Below are 20,370 nucleotides of genomic sequence, written 5' to 3' on the forward strand. Positions count from 1 at the left end.
AAGACTATAAGAGCTAGAGCAACGATGTTTTGGATCCAGACTTCTGTGATATGTCACTGCTTCAAGAATATTTCAAAGCTTTGTCCCGCCCACTTCCGCCCCCACAAAGGACGAAAATCTGTGGCATCCACAAATTCAAAGATACGAGAAAACTGAAAACGCAGAATCGTAGAAGATGACTATATCTTTTAGACTGCAGAATCTGAATTGGATCGTATTATTATTATAGCCAGAATCAAGAAAAAAATTTCATTTTTTCTCGCCCTGTCTCTCTTTAACACACAGGTAGCATAAGAGGCTTTGCTTAGAGTAAAAAATTAGCGCTTAGATCTCAGAGACTATAAAAGCTAGAGCAACCAAATTTGGTATCCACACTCCTAATATATCGGACCGAGACGAGTTTGTTTCAAAATTTCGCCACACCCCCTTCCGCCCACGCAAAGGATGCAAATCTGGGGATATTCACAAATCTCAGAGACTATTAAGGCTAGAGTAACCAAATTTAGTATCCGCACTCCTGTTAGATCTCACTATAAAACGTATATCTCAAAATTTCGCCCCACCCCCTTCCGCCCCCACAAAGGACAAAGAACTGTTGCATCCACAATATTGAGGATACGAGAAAACTAAAAACGCAGAATCTTCTGGATCTGGATCAGATCAGATCATTTATATAGCCAAAACCAACAAATCAATTTGCAGTGGCTCCGCAGCGCCCGACGTCACGCTCAGACTGATTTTCTGTCTCTCTCGCACGCACTCTTTGTCGTGTCGCTTAATATTAGCGGCGTCTGCCGGAGGAGAGCCATACTGACTTAGTATCGGGTATAAATGTAGAGTTGCGGTGTCCGCAGCAACTCACAACGCTGATGGGGACGGACAGACGGACAGACAGGCAGGGCTCAATCGACTCGGCTATTGATGCTGATCAAGAATATATATACTTTATGGGGTCGGAAACGATTCCTTCTGGACGTTACACACATCCACTTTCACCACAAATCTAATATACCCCAATACTCATTTTGAGTAAAATCTTCATGGTTATAAATTGAAAATCTAAGAGACCCCGAAAAGATCCTGGTCTATCGGAGAAAAATGTGCCCTAGATTATGCTAGTTTCTGTGGAGCATGCAACATGGAAGCCCCATAACATAATTGATCGTACTCCGTGTTTGATAGCTAGAGCTGCTTTAAATATGACTTTTAGTTGTCTTTTTCGTTCTTCTCAACCTTTCCTTCAAATAATGTGGCATCCACACCTTGTTTTCGCACAAATTTGGTTGATGCAGGCAGGCAGGTTGATTCAATCATTGCCATGGGGCTGAGGAAGAGGCGTTCAGACTGGTCCCCTGCGAGAAGCACAGTCGCACCTGTAAAACCAGTTGGGATGTGGAGGTCCTAAGTGGATGGAGATCATTTGACATTTTCTCGCCTTCCACACGCGAAAGGCCAAAGCTACTCAAGCTCTAAAGAGGGGGAAAAGAAGAGTCGACTGGCACACGCACGAGCAGCAGAGACTTTGGTTCGTCAAAAGTTAGCTAGTGGAACGTAGAGAGAGGAGACGAAGCACAAGCACGATCGGCCGAGGTTCGGCCAAAGGTAAATAGTGGGCTTCAAGGGAGGGGTGTGGGGCCACACGCACGTAACAGCAAAGACTGGGCTTTTGGGCCCAAGCAACTCATGGAGTGACGACTGGAAGGCTGGGGGACTGGGGGGGAGTTAAGATCAACTTGCACACGTACGAACAGCTTCGGCTCGTCTTCGTTTTCGCTTCGTTCGTTCGATCGCTGCCACAACGACAACGACAACGACTGCGACTGAGGCGAGCCAAAACCGCACTTGCCAGTCTTCGGTTCGGGCTCAGTCCAGTCGCAGTCAGAGAAAAAGGTGCAGGCGCAGCCATAAACGAAAACGCAGACAGACAGCGAGACACACAGAGTCTCTGTCGCCCGCTCAAGAGTTTCCGACAAACAGCTCGAGTCGCGAATGTAGTATTGCTTTTGGCCCAAACTGTGCGTGAAATTGGTAGACCAAATCGAAAACGAAAACTGAAATCGAAATTAAAACCTCCAACCCAAGACCGAAGGCACAATATTAAAACAGAAACCGAAGAGCCGCAATTCGAAAGCAGCTCCCAGGCTGCTTCCTTTTTAGGCACATTTGATTTTTTTTCTGTTAAATTTTTTACTGTGTTTAATATTTAGTTAATAAATTTGTATTTGATTCCATTCGTTTTAGAAAAAAAATAAAAAAAACAACGAATTTGAATTTAACATTTGATCTAGCTGAAAAGGTGAGCAGCTCCAAACCAAAAATATTTTTAATTAAGTACGTATGCATTTATGACGAGTATTTATTGGCCTAAAACTGGTCCCAACTGGGTGTGAACAGGGTATAAACTGGTCTAGGAGTTTGGCTCAATGTCAACGTTTGTATTTCAAGCTATTTATCCATCGATCTTTTCCCCACTTATCGATTTCAAGCACCGCAAGCCCTATACTGATGGCCCCCTGTCCATTGTTTTATCATCTGAATTTGTTAAGTATATGCTCTCCTCGTATCTGAGGAATACCATAGAGATCTCACTCGTGCCGAATCGCTCGCAAAGCTATCAATCTCCATTTAAGTAACAGCAGCAGCAGCCAAATATAATTATGCAAAAAAGCAACTACATTCTTTGGGACAGTTCTTGAAGTCTTGGGAATGTGAATGGACTACAGAATGGTAAGCCGAGTGGAATGACATTGATTGGACCGTATTGGACATTTTGTACCAGTATCTATAGTCTTGGGAACGTCAGTGAGAACGGGACCTGTCAGTCCTGTTCTATAGATCCCCATCTTCTCTGTCTCCTCGATCACGATCCCAACCCCGATCCCTATACCGTTTCCGCACTCTCTTCCCCTGTCATCCTTTGTTTACTTATGTAATTTATGATTTTCCATTTACTCAACCGATTCCCGGTGGTTCACTCTCATCTGAAATTCCACGCATGCACACATGACCCACAACGACAAAAAAACCTTTTAAGGTCATTGTTCAAAACGTTTAAGATTCAGAAACAGATTCAGTCGCAGACTCAGTCTCAGCTTCAGACTGGGTTTGTTTGTCTTAAGACGACTGATGTCTCTTGTCAGACCGACTATGGAATGAGTTTCGGGTTGGGTTTCACAGAGAGAGATTGCTCTGGCTCTGAATCGGGGGAGCTGGCTGGGCTTCTGATTTAGACATCAAAAACATCTTCACGCCCGAGTCTTTTCGCTCTTTGGTTCTTGACTTCACTTAAATTGACTTGACTCGTCTCGACTTGTCGTGACTCCACGTGACTTTATGCGAGCTAATTGAAAGCCAAGAAATACTTTAGCCAATGTTCTGGAAACGAGTTACTCAGCTAACTGAATAGGTCAGTCAATGGTGTGACGGAAGATGAAGGATTGTTGGCTTTGAGGGTTGCATACGATCTCCTTATGTTCCTAATGCTAATATGTACATATAGATCATCGTATGTGGAAGATCATCATTCTTGGAAGTATTTGTCCGAGATTTTGGAGAAAACAGTACATCCTCCTCTCATATACACAAAGACACCGGGCCAGCACTTTATCCGTCCCGCCCAACTCCACAGACTCTCTCAGAAGTGCGTCGACGATATGTTCTCAGTTTCTGCTACATACATCCCTCAAATTAGTTTGTAGTATTTTCTGTTTTCTATGTAGGTTTTCTATGTCTCATGCTCAGGCGAAAAGAATTTGGTGGGGAACAGGTGAGTGAAGACATCAGATCTGTTGGTAGTGCCTAGACTGCAGAAACAGAGAGCGAATACTTATATATGCACATAACATATCCCAGCAGTACTGGGAACTAGTTCGGAGGTGGTGATATCACCACTCCCTAACAGACCAGGGGTACTTTCTTTACTAACCCTTAACAATGCTTTTCATCATTTCCATTTTTACCCGCAATGTCCTACGACATGGGGACCAGCGACACCACATCGTTTACCCCCTAACTAGTGATATGGGTACTCGCCTAGTAGCTAGTGAAATGAGTACCCATGTAGTAGCTAGTGAAATGGGTACCCATGAAGTAGGTTATCAATCTTCATTTAATTTCATATTTAAATTTGTATTTTATTATATATGTACATATTTCATTTAAGTTTTTAAATTTACTAATTAAGGTCTGCTGTTCGCGGTGGTACTGTTTTTGAAAAAACGTTTTTTTTGCAGCTGTAGGGCTTTCCTAATCTGGACTTCAGCTGATGCTGTCCCCGTACCTACAGTTATGGCATCTATAAATATAAAATACATATATAATAGGAATACAAAAAAACCAAAAGCATATAAGCTTACCAATCAAAACTCTAAAGAAGTTCTTTAAATTTTTCAGTGTCACTTTCCATTTGTTTCATTTTCGTCGATTGTCTCTCCTATTTCGCGGCCTTCAACTTTTTCTATTTCACTGCACGACACTGTTTCTCCGCTAGCACGATTATGTTTGGCTGCATATTTGTCTTATATTTCTTTATTGAGCCTACGCAAATGCCGTTTGCTATACATTTGCTTTGAATAACTGTTTAAAATTGAATAACTATAATCACTTGGACAGCCGCACTGATTTGCACAAACGCCAAACGCAAAGAACATTCTAGCAATGAAATTACCGAAAACAGAAAAGGGAAAGGAGAAGAGCAGATCAGCATCATTTTTAGCTACCTGCTCTCTTCATTTTCCTCTCATGCTTTTTCGTTTTTTCGTCTACTGGTGAGACGTTGCATCCCAACCGAACTAGTTCGGTGGCTGGTGCGCGGTGGGTTGTAGAGTATACAGAGCAACATTTTTTGTCTCTTCCTTGAGTGGTGCGGCGTTCGTTTACCATAGGGTTAGTCCGGAAAGTACCCATGTATGAACGAGCCAAATCAGTAGTTCGGGCATGGTCAATCGCCACCGCCAGTACTAGAGGGATGTGCGTACATATATACAAATATACAGCTGAATTTGAAAACGTTCGATTTATGGAGGCTTCGATTTACAGAAAAAATTGTTTTTATACCCGATACTCAAAAAGAGTATGTGGGTATATAAGATTTGTGGTGAAAGTGTATGGATGTAACGTCCAGAAGGAAGCGTTTCCGACCCCATAAAGAATATAAATATATTGTTGATCAGCATCAATAACCGAGTCGATTGAGCCATGTCTGTCTGTCCGTCTGTCCGCCTGTCCGTCCCTAAGAGCACCTAATGCTCAGAGACTATAAAAGATAGAGCAACGACTTGTTGTTTCCAGACTTCTGTGAATTGTCACTGTTGAAAGAGTATTTCAAAATTTCACCCCGCCCCCTTCCGCGTCCACAAAGGACGAAAATCTGTGGCAACCACAATTTTGAAAATACGAGAAAACTAGTAACGCACTGTCATAGAGAATGACCATATCTTCAAGATTATCGAATCTGGATCAGATCGGATCATTATTATAACCAAAAGGAACAAATCAATCTGCAGTGGCCACGCAGCGCCCGACGACACGCTCTGACTGATTTTCTGTCTCCCTCGCACACACTCTTGTCGTCATGTTCCATACCTTCATATATTCAATACATTTATCGGGCATATGTAAATACATATATAAACATTCTGTCCCCACAAGAGACAAAAATGTGTGGCATTCACAACTTTGAAGGTATAAGAAAACCAAAACCGCCGAATCGTAGAGAAAAACTGCATCTTGCAGATTTCCGAATCTGAATCATATAGAATTCTATTACGATAGCATAGCGGCATTTACCGCGGCTCCCAACGTTCCCCCTTGTCTTTGTTATTTTCAGCAACAAAAGATTCCAGTTTGTTTAAAGCTTTAAGGGGATCATCTGTTGCAGAGTCACTCGTTTTTGATTTACATTGAAAGCTCTTGGCGGGCTGACAAACAATTTCCTCAACAGAACTTTCAACACTCCCCGCTTTCTTAGAATCCGATCCACTGATTCGGAGTTAGAACGATCACTGGAATTTATATTTTGTCCTCTTAACCACGTTTCGTAATCAGCATCTCCAGAAAGTTCAGATTTTCAATGTAGTTACAACATATGTAACTTGTGATTTCCCATAAAAATTCGACTTACAAAGAAATTCTACATTTGCAAGCTCGAGTTACGGAAGGACTGGATGTAATTTGCTGTATCTGATGTATCTTAATTTTTAGTCTATTCTGGTGGGTCACAGTCAAATGATTGCCATGCTTTGCCCAAAGAGAAAGCGATTAAACGATCGAACTGTAGTCGGATTGATTTTTCCGCAGATTGGTGCTGCCCTCTATCGTCTGCCTGGCCGGGGACCAACGATCCTAGGACTAACAGCTAACGGCAAAAAGAAGTGCAATTTCAAAATGTTAAGAAATAAAAAAATCGAAAACACAAAACGACAAACAACTTTGGACTTGGGTTGGGTTGGGGACGGGGACGAGGACGGGGACGGGGACGGGGACGGACCCCTGTCCGCCATAATAATTGGCGGAAAGAGCCACGACAGCAACACCAACAGCCACAAATAGGACGCTTGAGTAGGTTCCATTGTTCGGAATCAATCGAGTCTAATCCAATCCAACTGAGGAATCTCAGTCCAATCCATTCCAATCGAATCACATGAAAACATTAGCATCACAAAGCCAAAAATAAAGCACAAAATAACCGACTGCAATCAAAATATCCACTACCACAAAAACGTACTGTGCTTTTTGAGGGGAACGTTAAAATTGGGAAAATTTATTAATTGAGAAAGCTCCTCTTTTTGCTACAGTTATCGTCACGAAAATCCGTCTCTTTGCTAACGCTTTTTCACGGAGTTAAAGTGAAAAGTCACCACGTTCATTTACAACCCTTTCTGATCTCACTCATAATAATCAAAATCTCACTCAATAACGTCAATAGATCAAGATGGTCAGGTGGTCCTGACCTAAGAGCAAGGGTAGTCCCAGATTCGTTGTTGATCGATATTTTACGTGCGCCATTCGTTTATCGAATCGAAGTGGAAATCAAATTGGCCTCCGTGGAGCAGTCAAAGCAAAATGGGGAAAAACGCAGAGCGATGGCTACAAAAACAAACAATTAAGCATGTACGAAAAGAGAAATATACGAATGATTAAAATTCCCGGGACGTACGCAGATCAGACCCCACACTCCGTCTTGACTTGTGTGTGCACTGTGTAGCCCACCTCCAAGAAAGGAAAGCGACCGGGGCTGAGCCAATGGATCGGCAACGAATATGGTTTCAAATATTTTTGCAATTATATTGAAAGTGTTTTCGATTTGTTTTGCTTACGTGACAGATCTGGTTGACAGGTGATAAGCCAATCCGCCTTACTAGTAGCCCGTGAAAATAGCTACATACATATGTATGTATTTCTATTGCTGCTGTTGATAATCATTCTTGATTAACGTTCAAGTCAGCAATGTTTGAGACGAGGTTGCTCAGCCAGAGTATGATAGATTAACGGTGGCTCGATTAGAAAATCGACAGCCGAATGCGACTTTTTGAGCTTAGCTAGCTTAGCTAATTTATACACAAAGAATCTTAACGAAGAATGTATGTACATATGTACAGTATGTCTATTAATTGTTTGCAAAATGTAAAAAGGCACATAAGTTTGACTTCAACATGGAAAATATGAGTAAAGTCATAAGTTGGGGGAATTTTTTGTTTATTAACTGTTATCAAAGACTATACAATACCAAGATGTTGCATGAGGAACAAATTCTTTTTCAATTTTCGTTTGACGCTTCAGGGTAGGGGCGCGCGGGGCTATTACTTCAATTCTCTTTTACGCTACCTTCGCCTCCGAAATGCTACTCGGCTTCGTCAATGCCTCGGTCAGCGTCGAGTCGGTGTGTCTCAAGAGAAAGAATACAAAAACAAAATAGTGGGGACTCAGCCGAAATAGTGCAAAAATTGTATGAGTGCTTTAGATAAATTCTAATAGAGAATTTTCCAATCGAATTTTCCCACTGTGCCGCTCCAAGGACATCGGCGATCCGCGACCACCGCTTCGACGGTGCTGAGGCTCGAGAGTCCAGAATTGCCGAACAGACGAAACCGATGGGCAGCGGGGTCGCGGTAGAGACGAAGTACAGGCGAGAAGGGAATTGAAACCCCGCGCGCTCCCTCGGGCCTTTTGGGTTCTAATGTTAGGACCCGCCATAGAACAGCTTTTTGGTCGCTCATGCAACATCTTGGTATTGTATAGTCTTTGGTATAACGTTATAGAGTACATATGTATGTATGTACATACATATGTACCTTTAGAATAGCCAAATTTCATTGAACAGCTATCGAAACAGTAGTCATTATTCATTATTTGGCTAGTTTTGCATCGCACGATGGAAACTTGGCTAGTTTTGCATCGCACGATGGAAACCAATTGTTCGATACTTATGTATTAATATAAAATATATACTAAAGAATATGTTTTGAGGATTTTAGCATGCTATCTTACTCTATTCTATTCTATTCTATTCTATTCTATTCTATTCTATTCTATTCCATTCAATTTCGTTCGGTTTGTTCCGTTCCGTTCTATTGCATTGTGCTCTGTTATCACTTGGTACAGTGCATTTTCTCTCACTTCTTTGGAACTTGAAGCGTGACAATCGTGACATTTTCGACATTCCTCTTTCTTTCTCTCTGTCGGATCCCCATCGTCTTCGTTTGCCATACGTGTATGTACTTACGAGTATATTCATATTCCACCTGCCCTGCCCCAGTGTCCAGTTCCAAGCAGCATAGTACGCAGACACAAAATTGAGAGAAGGCGTCCAAATCATGGAAAAGGCAATGCAAAACAATAAGACTTGTTGTGAGGCCAAAAAGAAGAAGAAACAGAATAGGCTGCTGGTGTTTTTGTAGCAGAAATAGCTTTGAAAGTGGCACAAAGTAATTTTAATGCTGAATGGAGCGTAAAGTTGTTCAACTGCAATTGCAGTGGAGTTAGCTGTTGCTGTTTTGGTTTTAGCCAACAAAACAAAAACAAAAATACAAAATTGAAACCAATTAAAGCAATTATATTTGGTACTCAGACGGGCAGGCAGAAACAATGAAAGAGTGACGGACCGACACATGACGCCATTGCATTGCTATTGTTTCACTGATTTTTTTCCTTACCAAACATTTATTTATTTCGTGTGTTTTTTGGACCGACGGAATCAGAATGGAATTCATTTGCAAAATTAAAAGAAATCAAATCAAAGCGAATTCCATCGAACCAAGCCGAATCAATGAGCATCTTCAAATTGATCTAAAATGTTGAAGTTTTTTAAACATTGCCAACATCCAAGCAACAGCAACAACCCGCAACCCGCAACCCGCAACCCGCAGCACCCCATAAAATTTGCATCAGAAAGCGAGGTAAGCGAGTGATGAGGTAATGGCCAAAGAGAGCTAAAGAAATGCTTAAATTAGGTCCACACAAAAAAATTATTATGACAAATATAAGCCTCCGATTGGTCAATGGAACGTGGAATATGGGTGATATCCAAACCGAACCGATGCGTTGCGATGCGATGCGAATCGAATCGAATCCACAACATGAGAAGACGTGAGAAGCCCTTACCTTATCGAGTGCATCATCATAATTTCAATGAGTGCATTCACATGGGAAATGCAACCGAAAAGAAAAGTTAGCCAATTTCCAGTCGGTGGTATCAGAAAATAAAACGGAACGAGCTTCACTCTTTCGAGGGTCGTCCAATCGCCGTGAAAATTGATTTCTAGCGTAACTCAGTCTTAACGGAGCTTATTTCCTACTTACTTACTTCGTGTATTTTGGTCTTGCATGCTCGTGCCAGAGAAGCGATCTCCCAGCTGCGTCCACTCACGGCGTGGATCCTTTGGTTTTTGGATCCTCGGGCTTGAGACGCACTTGGCAATTAAGTGCAATTGGTTTTTAGTACAACCTTTAGATGGGATCCACAAATTATTCATCAGAATATTAAAGGGTGTAAGTTAAAGCGATAAGTTTTATATTGCAGTCGCCTCGACTAAGAATAATCTGAGGGTGCCAGAAATGTTAAGTTACATCTGCTTCCAAGTCCGATGACAGCATGGTTCTCATTCAATCCTCCTTCCACACCCAAAACGGCATTCCTATTCAAGGCAAATGGTGTCATCTGCTTAGCGTAATAGCCCCTACCTTACCCCTACTGCCCACTTAAAGAGGTATTCCAGTGCGCCATCATCACGGCGCCCGCGCATATTTCACCGATTCGAAGCGATGATCTAATCTGAAGATGGAAGAGAAATGGAAACAAACGCTTCAGCAACAGCAACAGCAACAGCGAGAGCAACAGCATTTGCAATGTTTTACATTTGAACTTGAAAATGATGCTGAGTAGAGGAGTGGAGGAGTGGAGGAGTGGAGGAGTGGATGAGCGGATGAGCGGAGGAGGGGAGGAGTTGCAAAATTGGATAGTGGTTGAGAAGGAGGGAAGGGGGATGATACAGTGGAAGTGAAAAAGGGGCGATGGTGTAGGCAATTACTTTGCCTGCCCTCTCGGAAGTTCCAATTGGAAGACAATGCGGCATAAAATGCGGCGAAAATGGAGCTAAAAGCGGAAAGCAGAGATGGAAGGTGGAAGATGGAGATGAAGATTTTTGTGGTTAACTCTTGAGGAAAAGTTCATTGCACCTGAAAAGAAAAATTGCTGACTGCTTATAGCTGTTATTTGTCATTGTTGCTGTTGCCTTTGCTTTTGCTTTTGCTTTTGCTGTTTTGTTGCTGATCAAATTGTCAATTGATCAAGACAAAAAAAGGTGCATACATATGTACATATGTATGTATGTATGCAACTTTGTCGCTCGTCGTTCTCTCTCCTTCTGTCAGTTGTCAGCACCACAACCACCTTGAAATATCGCGATTCAACGACTTGGGAAATTTGTTGTGTGGCTAAATTTAGATGATATTGAAAAGGAAAGTACGGGGTACATACATATGTATGTACTTGTAAGCATATGCATGTACATACATACATATGTACATATGTACATATGTATGCATGTATGTCCGCTCTCACCAAAATCCGAAACGCAATTTCGAAGCATGGCTTTGTCCTATCCCCACCACCAACAAACGCAATGCACTGCAATGAATGCAGTCATGTCATTCCCCCAGGGTTGTACTGTTGGACATGAGATGGAGAGCCAGAGCGGGAAGGCTGGAGCGCGCCAAAACAGAAAACCAAAATGATTGAAATTCAAGCCACCTACAGCCAGAGCCAGAGCGGGACGGAGGAAGAGACTGAAGGATAGACTGAGATAGAGAGGGGGACAGAGCTACCTAAACAAACAAACCCAAAATAAAGCAAAGCAAAATACAATTTTTGCATACATATTTTCACCTTTTAAATGCGTATCGGTAGCTTTTGCTGCTGACAATACCGTCTTTCGGTATTTAGGCCAACCTCAGCCTAACGTGGGGGCGAGGGCGAGGGCGAGGGCGAGGGTGGGGGAGGTGGCGGTAGAGGTAGAGGTAGAGGGCAGGGGTCTGGCCAAATTAGCACTTGAAGCTAGCCAGAAATGTGTTAAAGCAAAATGGAAATCTCGATCGCACCTGAACATGAAATGCAAAGCAACAGACAAACATACATACATATGTACATATGTATGTACATACATATGTACATACAACACGGCAGCAACCCAATACGAAAAGAATTACAGCAGAAATGCCCCAAAACAGAAACAAAAACCGATTCCAAGCCACACACACATGCATACTCGTACAGCGTACGTACGGTAAAAGCGAGTGGGAGTGGGACAACGACGCGCACACACACACACACACACACACACAAGGGAGAGCGGTCTGCCTGGAAGAGGGAGGAGTGGGACCGAGGGAACACACCGTTGGACCGCGGACGTTGGGGTGAAAATTAATTGGGCCCATTTCGAAGTCTTGATTTGCCACGATTCGGTCTCGTGTTGTTTTTTTTGTCTTGCGTTTTTCAATTATTTCTTTGATTGATTCTTCAATTGTGGCAATTAGCCAACAATTTTGCTTAGCATGCGCCACGAATGCGGCGAAAATGTGCAGCAAAGCAGCAAAGGCAAATCAAAGAAGAAAGACAAAGACAACGACAAAGGCGAAGACGAAGACGAAGAAAGAGGCCAAGCTGCAATCAGTTTCGGATTCGGCTGCTATCGGATATCGCAAATCGAAATCCACATTTATTGCTTGGTTGTCAGAGATTTTCGATCAAAAATCATTTTATCACAAAAAGTGACAAAAAGTCTTCGACTGATATCCTCCAGACGGTACTAAAGACGGGTCCCAACACTAAAACTGGCCAAGTCTAATGTTATAACACCATAATAACTAGAATGCGAAATAAGTTTGCCCACACTGATTGAACGGGCATACTCATGTACATAAATTTGCATATACATACATTCATATGTACATATGTATGTATATCTATGATTTCAAAAGGAATTTACTCTGGGCCTACGATTTGTATGCATGTTTTGAGGGTACATCAGCACAGTCGTTCAAGAGAGTGCTTGCTTTCAAAGAAGTTAGCCTTCAATGTTGTGGGAACAGCTTGTTGTCTTCTAGACAATTGTCTTTTAGTTCACAATACAAATTTAGAAGTGAAAACGATCAAAGGAGTTAACCAAGCCTAATTTTGTGCATCGAATAGCTATCCCCTAAAAAATATCGGCACAAAGACACAAAGACAGTAATAAGAAAATTCGGCAAATAAAAATTTGATCCTGCCTATCACTTGGCACTAGTGGCCGAGAAAATATCTTAATTTATCTGCTTCTCCATGAATCCTCATCATTAATTGAATCATTAATCAAAATGGCTTATCTATAATGAACTACATTCATAATATTGCCTTCCCAACACCCAAGCCACGAATAAATCGGCTCGCATCGCATCTAGTTAAGCTCGCGGACAGGTTGCGTTGCCTGGCCTATGCGGCGTATACATAGGTAATGTCGCAGTCGTGAAAATTTAAACGACTGTACATACATATGTATGTATATGTATGCACATGTCGACTTTATGGGTATCGATCTCATGCCATTGGGATGCCAGGCCCGTCCGCGTCCGTGTCTGTGTCCGCGTCCGTGTCTGTGTACGCGTCCGTGTCTGTGTCCGTGTCTCCGGACTGTCTGACATATTTGGGTTGAATGCCAACAGCAAAAATGCTCAAAAAGAGACGAGGCGAAAACAAAGGCAAAAAGGCAGACACACAAACTAAACTCCAACTCAAGCTTATGAATGTCTGAGCCTGACCACAGCCAAATCTGCAAAGCAAATGTCGCAATTAACATACACAATCTCATACGAGTATGTGTGTGAGTGAGTACACATACTATATACTATATACTATATACTATATACATGCTATATATGTACATATATATATACATGACTACATACATATATACATATGTACATACATATGTAGCATATGTACATACATATGTATGTAGCATATGTATGTAACATGTTGGCCACTGAACAAACAGGGGCGTTGTGCACGTTGCTTGGAGAACAATATTCGCAAGATTCTGGTCGATGAGCTAAGTATGTTAAATAGTTATCCTGAGAGGAAATCATTGTCTTCTGCCTCTGAGACGGACACTGCCTAGGACACGGAGTGGATCGAAACCTGTATAGTGTATTGATGAAGAATAAAAACCGTTTATTCAGAGCACCTCTCAGATTTTGAGAGAGATTTCTGTCCAAGCAAAACATTTCAGAAAAAGTAAAAGATCAGGAACTCTTGTGTATTCTCGAAAATTTCCAAAAGCTACTAAATGAATACTCGTGTATTCATTTTGGCCGGCGGTCTGAGCCATCGTCGGGCAAACAATGATGTGGTTTTATGTGACATTTATTTAGCGCAGTGTCGAGACCTCAGCATGAAATCAGTCGCAACGTTTTGATTCGCTGCAGACCTGGTAGAATAACTGGTACTCCGCTTCATAGTACGAGTAAATGTATCTGCATTGATGTATCTCTATGAAGAAAGTCAAAACACCTTAATCCATAGCTTCAGGGTGAAAAGTACGAGTACACATCTCACTAAGTAGGATAGAGCTAGCGGTATCCAAATCCAAATCCAAATCCAAAGATTGTATCTTCTGCTACTGTAACTGCTGATTGACAGTCGTTAGAACTGCCGCACAGTTGACATAACTGCAGCACACAAGCGCTTGCGCAACCTTTCGATGATCACCAAGGCTACTCCACGGTAACCATTTCTCAGGATGCAGGCAGTCCGGCACTGAGCATTGAGAGATGAAGAAGACCACCAACTTCAGAACATATGGTTTATTGGAGTACATAGGTATCTCGTAGGATACAACTAAATTTGTGTCCTCTGTCGAGCGCAGGATGTTGGGGTATGGCCCAGATGTTCTCCGTCATCTAGTTCCAGGGACGCCATTAACCCTACAACGTGTCACCATTTTCGGCCGCATCGACAAGAACGGACAGGCGGCCGTTTTCTTCGATTGCATCGGCAATTTCCAGCAAGAAGGCAGCCCATGCTGTGGTGTGGGGTCAACCGGCGACACACAGCAGCCGCAGCTGGACAGTCAGACTGGCTTCCCTAAGAAGATCTCCTTGCACGTGGTTACGACTGCCGTTGCTAACCAAGCAGCGTGCCCTGGCCATCGCAAAAGCTGCCTTCATCACGGGCGCCCAGTGTGGTTGTCAGTGTAATTACGAAGGATAGCATTGAGGTCGAGGGGATGGAGTCAGCTCCTTGCTCAGGCAAGGCTTTCTTTCAATCGAATATCATTTGGAGCCGCTGTCGTTTGTTTGCTGGGTGGATTCCGTTGATAGTTTATTTGGTGACGCAACTCGGGGTGGATGCACCAGTGCCGCATTGTGGCTTGACCAAAAGCGATTCCGATTCCACTTCCGTTGCACCGCCTCGCCGCCTCACCGCTTCCTCGCCCAAATACCGACCCCAGTGCGACTGCCAAAAGCAGCAACTGCAGCAGCACATACTCGTATGGCCAACCCATTTCCGCATGTCAACTGTGGCCCTGCTTCACTCCCTGCCTCGCCCCAAAGCACATTGGTGAAATTTTCCAAGCGGGAGGAAGCCCGCTTCCAAGCGGCCGGAACCTGGATGGGGTCCAAAAGCGGCTTTGAAAATATCCCAGTCGACTAACTGAGCCGCGGCCCCAGTGGTTGGATGGGGGATCCGGATCGCCGATCTAAAGAATTCGTGGCATATATCACAGCTGACTCCGTCTCCGTTTCTGATACTGACTCTCCACGGAGCTGAGAGCTGTGGCTGCGGCTGCGGCTGCTGCTGAGTGTGCTCCAACTTTTACTTTGGTTCATTCTCCACCTACTTATGCATGTGCAGATGTACATATATATGTACATATTATGTGTTCCATCGGTGGCGCATGCAGTGAAAAGCTAAGAGGAACCTAGACATAGTTTATTTCCAAATGCATGGAAGACTTGCTCGCACTGGACACGCCTCGCTGGTCGCATTCGTGTCGTGTCCGTATCCATGTGTGTAGCGTCATAGATACCATAGACATTCGTTCCTCTGCCACCTCTGCGCTCCTCCCGAGCGAACTTTTCGATTTCTGCAAGGGTTTCGGAAGATAGATGGACAGCCAGATGAGTGAAGAGAAGAGAAGAGAAGCGTTACAGTAAATTGTTAAAAAGTTTGAAGAAAAATGTGCAATAATTAAAGCGTCTTATGTGAAAACGAAAGAAAAACATTGCAAGGCAAGCGTTAAGTTGTTACCTGATGCGTCGGCAGCCTAACGAGTATTAATTAAAGTGAAAATGCCATGAGATCGACATGGCTATGGATATAGATATGCAGCCCATGCTCATATCCATACCCATACCCATACCTATACCCATACCCATACCCATACCACAATAAGGAAGAGTGTCCGATCTAGAAAGTTGTAGTAAATGCAATAAGGGAATAATAATAATAATAAATAATACTAAGTAATAAGTCATGATAATAAGTCTCATGATATAATTTTAGAAAAGATACTCGTAGTCTGACAATTATAATATTATATCTCTATACTGAATTTCCAGAGATGTCATAATGGAGCCAATGACCATGCTGGTGTTGGCCTTCCAGCTGCTGGCCCTCTTCTCGATCGCCGGTGCGCTACTCATCTACCTAATCTGCAAGGTGCGCGAGGACAGCGAGGCGGCTAACGTGGAGGCCCAGCCGAGCCGGGTGGTACTGGTGACGAGTGCGGACACCGCCCTGGGACTGCAGCTTTGCACCCACCTGGCCAACAAGGGGTGCCGCGTCTTCGCCGGTATGAAGGAGGCCCACGACTCGCTACCCGCCAAGCTCCTCTGCGGTTGGATGAAGATCCGCGAGTACAGCGAAGAGCCCATCGCTGGCACGATCATCCCTATGCGTCTGGACGTGACCCGAGAGGATGTGCTGCGCGAGGCCACTGTCGCCATGGGCGCCCACCTGAACGCCGACGAGCGGGGCATCGCCGCCGTGATCAACACCAGCGGTAGCGTGTTCCGGGGACGGGTCGAGTCGCAAGACGTGCAGCAGTGGGAGCACATGCTGAAGACCAACATCCTTGGCACGTTGCGTGTGGCCAAGGCCTTTGTGGGGTTCCTCCGGCCCACGCGCGGTCGCCTCCTTTATCTGGGCGGAGCCAGCGGCACGCGGACGGGTTCAGCACTAACGGGCGGCGAGGGTTTGGTGGCCTTCAATGCATCGCGCGTGGCTGTGGAAAAGTGCGCCGAAGAACTGCGGAAGGAGCTGCAGCCGTACGGCGTCAGTGTGGTGGCGCTGGACACCTGCGGAATGACAGCCGAGTCCCTATACAAGGCCCCTGTAGCACAAAGTGAGTTGAAACCCTGCACCTGCAGCTCCATTCCCTAGCTTCAATTTACATTATCTTTCATCTCTTCCACAGCGATGTCAGCGAGTGCCGAAGCACCTACTCAGTACACGGCGGACGTGCTCAGCCACAGTGCCCTGCAGGTGATCGAGCGGGCGCTGTGGGACTTTGCCCCGCAGGAGCGCTATACGCTTCTCACCCAAAACAAGTACCAATTCACATTGCCATGCCGCTCTTCGTTGCGTCTCCAGCGGCCGGCAGTTTCAGGCGAGTCTGCGACGCAATCTGTGTAAATCCGATCCGTCTCGGTCTCTACCTTCAGCTCCAGCTGCCTCCTGTACATACGTATCCCCGCTGTAACCTCTTCTCCTGCTCCTGTTGTCGTCTAACAACACTAACCATGTTTTTTGTTTAATGATATTTCTTCCTTTGGAAGGATTTTTATACATATGATATATATATTTTCACTCGTTTTTGCATACAATTTGACGGTGCATTTTTGATGGACAACATACCTTAGCACTGAATGATACGAACAATGAAAATAAATCTTTGTGCTAATCTACGATGGGCTTGGAGTCCTTACTAACATTCGATTGGTTTAGGAATTCTTGTGGTCTTAGGGCTATCGATGGATTCGGTGAAACGGGAGGTCCACTTACTCATACTTGGATATGAAGTCGTAGCGCAGCACGGAGGCGGGATAGGACTCGCCGGCACTTGCCTTGAAGCACTCGGAGCTGCGTGCCGGTAGGTGTACAAGCACGTCGGCCCCTGCAATGCTCTGCAAACGGCTGCTGATCTATAAATAACAGTGGGAGTGGAGTGTCATTCTGATGAAGAAACTGTCAAAAGGCGTGGGAGAAAATTTACCTGATTTCCATTGACGCTAGCATAGAGTTGACCGTTTTTGGAGGTCACCGAAGCACGGACGTATTCTGGACGTCGATCCAAAATGTGGTCTTGAGACAGCTGTCAGAGAAAGAAAGTAGTTATTATTAGAAAATCCATTCAGACAATGTTGGGTCGCCCTTAGAAGAGTATTCACAAGGCTACTAGGCCCTTGCTTACTGGCTCAACCACCTTCTCCTTATCAGCACTCAAAACATAACACTCAAAACTCATAACAAACAGATAAGGCCCACTCAGAAGCAAACGTATATGGTGAATGAAGTGGACTGGGCTTTGACGCTTCTGCGCCGACAGATACGACCTACAGCAATTTATGCATGTTCTAGAACTAGCAAGTCGGCGGGGGACAGCCAATCAACACCTCTACCCACTCTGACCGAATTTCGCCATCTGTTTAAATGACTGTAGCGCAATCTCGTACCTTTACTTGAATGGTCGCCAGGGGACACTTGGTTCTCTCCCAGCCGGCGGCCCAGCGGATGGCTGGGAGCGCAAACAGATGGAATGTGACAAAGGCGGATACGGGGTTCCCCGGCAGTCCAAAGAAACACATGTTATCCTTGCTGGCAAAGGTCATGGGCTTGCTGGTGGTGGGAGAAAAGAATTCTTTAGTGCGAGAGTTGGAGGAGATGGGCCAAGGAAACAAACCCATACCCAGGCTTCATGTTGACCCGGCCGCAGTGGATCTTGAAGTTGAGTTCCTCCAGCGCTGTCTTTATAAAGTCCTTGTCGCCCATTGAGACGCCGCCAGTAGAGATGACAAATTCCACCTTTTCAAAAAGATGGACTAGAGATCTTTTGGTCTCCGGTAAGCTGAAGGAGAATGTTTAATGTCAGTCAGCCAGGAGTAGCGAATTAACGCCACTTACTTGTCGCTCAGCACAACGGTGCGTATGCAGTTGAAGCCAAAATAGAGTAGCAGCTCCTCCAGCATCGTGGCATTAGAGTCGTAGACCTTGCCAGGAACAGGCAGCTCACCCGGCGCGAGCAGCTCGCTCCCCGTGGAGACGAGGGCCACCTTGGGCTTGGGTAAGCTCTTAGATATGCCCACAGAGGACAGTAGAGACTGAATGACAACGGGTGAAGAATCCGTAATAGGGAAAATGGAATCGTGGATGCGCAAATCGTGACCAATGGGACTGAAGGCATTAGATCGGAGTAAGATAAGTTATTCATGCTCTAATGAGTAGTACTCACCGCACATCCAATTCCGGCTTTGGCTCCACCATAATTTCTACTAGACTCTCTTCTCCATGTTTGTCGCGACTCACCAAAAGGGTATCCTCCACTTGGACCACGCAGTCCGCTTGGTCTGGCAGCGGGGCACCCGTATTTATCTTGAAGCACTCATCCTCTTGCAGAGGCTGTGCGCAGGGCTGTAGAAGGAAATAGTTAGGATTAACACTTCTGGCTCTGCTTGACATGATGTGGGTACTTACCGCATCACCGGCGGCAACGAAGCCCACGACACGCTTGCTGCCGGAGAAGCCAGTCGATTTCATGGCATAGCCATCCTTGATAGAGGCACGGAAGGGTGGTATATTCACCGGCGAGGTCGTTTTCCAGATGTCATCTTCCAAGCAGGTAGTGCGTTGCACCACTCCGAATATGATATCCATGACCACCGAGATGGGGAGCATGGGAAAGGGCGAGTGGCGATCCCTGCCGTCTCCAACTCCTGTCTGGTGAGGGCAGACGTGAATTTGGGCCTCCACCGTCTCCGTACCCTGCACCTGGGCATGGGTGCGTTGCACCAGGGCCACGTCGTCGTTGATCAAATGGAGTGCATGGGGCAGTAAATCCTTCACCGTTCCAAAGCATTCGGCTACTGCCTTTTCGCTCCCAGGGAAGTTCAGGATCAGTGTATTGCCACCGATGCCACAAACTCCGCGCGACAGAGCCGCAAAAGTCGTCTTTTTCAGCGAGGCCAGGGTTATGGCCGTCATCAATTGTGGGCACTCCTTGTCGAGCAGCGGCTTAGTGGCCTCGGGGGTCACATCGCGTGGGGCCAGACCGGTGCCGCCCGTGGTAAAGATGATGCGAACCTCCTCCCGGTTAATCCACTGACGCAGCTCGCTCTGAATGAGGCTGTTTTCGTCGGGCACCACGCTGGCGACTACCTGCGCATTTCTGAAGGCCTGCATGATCTGAGACACCAAACGCGGTCCGCTGCGATCCTTCGAGCGGTCATTGTAACAGGTGTCACTGACTGTCACACATAAGAAATGTTATTGGGGCCAGCTGGGTTAGGAAGCCACTTACTTGTTAAAACACCGAAAGTAATTGGATCCATTATGTCATTGGCATTACTTTGCGATTCCGAGTTATAGCTTATATCTAATGTCGACGGCACGTTTGCAATTAAATTTTGAGAAGAGCGTTTGGCACGATACTTTCGACCGCTGGAACGTGTTGGCTTTTAGCATTTTTTAGGACATTTCGACATTGCGACCAATCTGGTAGGTGTGCACACACTGCCGCTGCCGTTTAATTTAAGATATAATGAATGTTTCCTTAAAGTCGCAGAATACTAATATGCACAGCCAAAACTACTTAGATATATAAATACTTGAGCCATCTCCCA

At 44.8% G+C, this 20,370-nt stretch overlaps 2 protein-coding genes and 2 long non-coding RNA genes across 8 annotated transcripts in view; 1 reads left to right on the top strand and 3 right to left on the bottom strand.

Moving 5' to 3' along the window:
• The window catches only part of LOC26532563 (uncharacterized), a 51,310-nt gene extending 41,695 nt beyond the window's left edge, over positions 1-9,615 (bottom strand). The window contains exons 1-2 of one of the 2 annotated variants that reach the window (XR_004470773.1): positions 9,601-9,615; positions 8,723-8,741 (exon numbers count right to left, since the gene is read on the bottom strand). This is a non-coding gene — a long non-coding RNA (uncharacterized lncRNA). Of the gene's footprint in view, positions 1-8,722; positions 9,401-9,600 lie in introns of those variants that run through there. The other variant, XR_004470772.1, reaches the window with a different exon arrangement.
• LOC4815417 (uncharacterized oxidoreductase SSP0419) lies at positions 1,826-17,439 on the top strand. Of its 3 annotated transcripts, none has more exons than XM_015185417.2 (4): positions 1,826-2,015; positions 2,242-2,296; positions 16,093-16,877; positions 16,950-17,439. In XM_015185417.2, the coding sequence occupies exons 3-4, from the start codon at positions 16,103-16,105 to the stop codon at positions 17,165-17,167; spliced, it is 993 nt and encodes a 330-aa protein (XP_015040903.1). In that variant the 5' UTR covers positions 1,826-2,015; positions 2,242-2,296; positions 16,093-16,102; the 3' UTR covers positions 17,168-17,439. The 3 variants fall into 3 exon arrangements, with proteins under 3 accessions (XP_015040903.1, XP_033241438.1, XP_001355262.1); XM_033385547.1 differs by having other exon boundaries at positions 1,847-1,890; XM_001355226.4 differs by lacking the exons at positions 1,826-2,015; positions 2,242-2,296 and adding an exon at positions 9,837-9,987.
• LOC117185190 (uncharacterized) lies at positions 4,108-7,518 on the bottom strand. Of its 2 annotated transcripts, XR_004470778.1 has the most exons (3): positions 7,157-7,518; positions 4,356-4,575; positions 4,108-4,294 (listed from the first exon to the last, which is right to left on the bottom strand). It is a non-coding gene; the product is annotated as an uncharacterized lncRNA (long non-coding RNA). The 2 variants fall into 2 exon arrangements; XR_004470777.1 differs by lacking the exons at positions 4,108-4,294; positions 4,356-4,575 and adding an exon at positions 6,730-7,086 and having other exon boundaries at positions 7,157-7,512.
• On the bottom strand, positions 17,313-20,228 carry cin (Molybdenum cofactor synthesis protein cinnamon). Its single transcript, XM_001355227.4, has 8 exons — positions 20,049-20,228; positions 19,226-19,995; positions 18,984-19,162; positions 18,656-18,925; positions 18,441-18,599; positions 18,208-18,370; positions 17,748-17,846; positions 17,313-17,676 (listed from the first exon to the last, which is right to left on the bottom strand). Exons 1-8 carry the CDS (start codon positions 20,077-20,079, stop codon positions 17,533-17,535), a joined length of 1,815 nt encoding a protein of 604 aa, XP_001355263.2. The 5' UTR covers positions 20,080-20,228; the 3' UTR covers positions 17,313-17,532.
• Between the last annotated feature and the right edge of the window lie 142 nt (positions 20,229-20,370).

This window comes from Drosophila pseudoobscura, chromosome X (genome assembly GCF_009870125.1).
Source record: "Drosophila pseudoobscura strain MV-25-SWS-2005 chromosome X, UCI_Dpse_MV25, whole genome shotgun sequence".
Lineage (NCBI taxonomy): Eukaryota > Metazoa > Arthropoda > Insecta > Diptera > Drosophilidae > Drosophila > Drosophila pseudoobscura.

Excerpts from the sequence above, each read along its gene's own strand:
- LOC4815417 (XM_015185417.2), top strand. The coding sequence starts at position 16,103 with ATGGAGCCAATGACCATGCTGGTGTTGGCCTTCCAGCTGCTGGCCCTC. Across the intron at positions 16,878-16,949 it reads CAAGGCCCCTGTAGCACAAA|CGATGTCAGCGAGTGCCGAA; the intron begins GTGAGTTGAAAC and ends TCTCTTCCACAG.
- cin (XM_001355227.4), bottom strand. The coding sequence starts at position 20,079 with ATGGATCCAATTACTTTCGGTGTTTTAACAA. Across the intron at positions 19,996-20,048 it reads TACTTTCGGTGTTTTAACAA|TCAGTGACACCTGTTACAAT; the intron begins GTAAGTGGCTTC and ends TATGTGTGACAG. Across the intron at positions 17,847-18,207 it reads TGGCGACCATTCAAGTAAAG|CTGTCTCAAGACCACATTTT; the intron begins GTACGAGATTGC and ends TTTCTCTGACAG.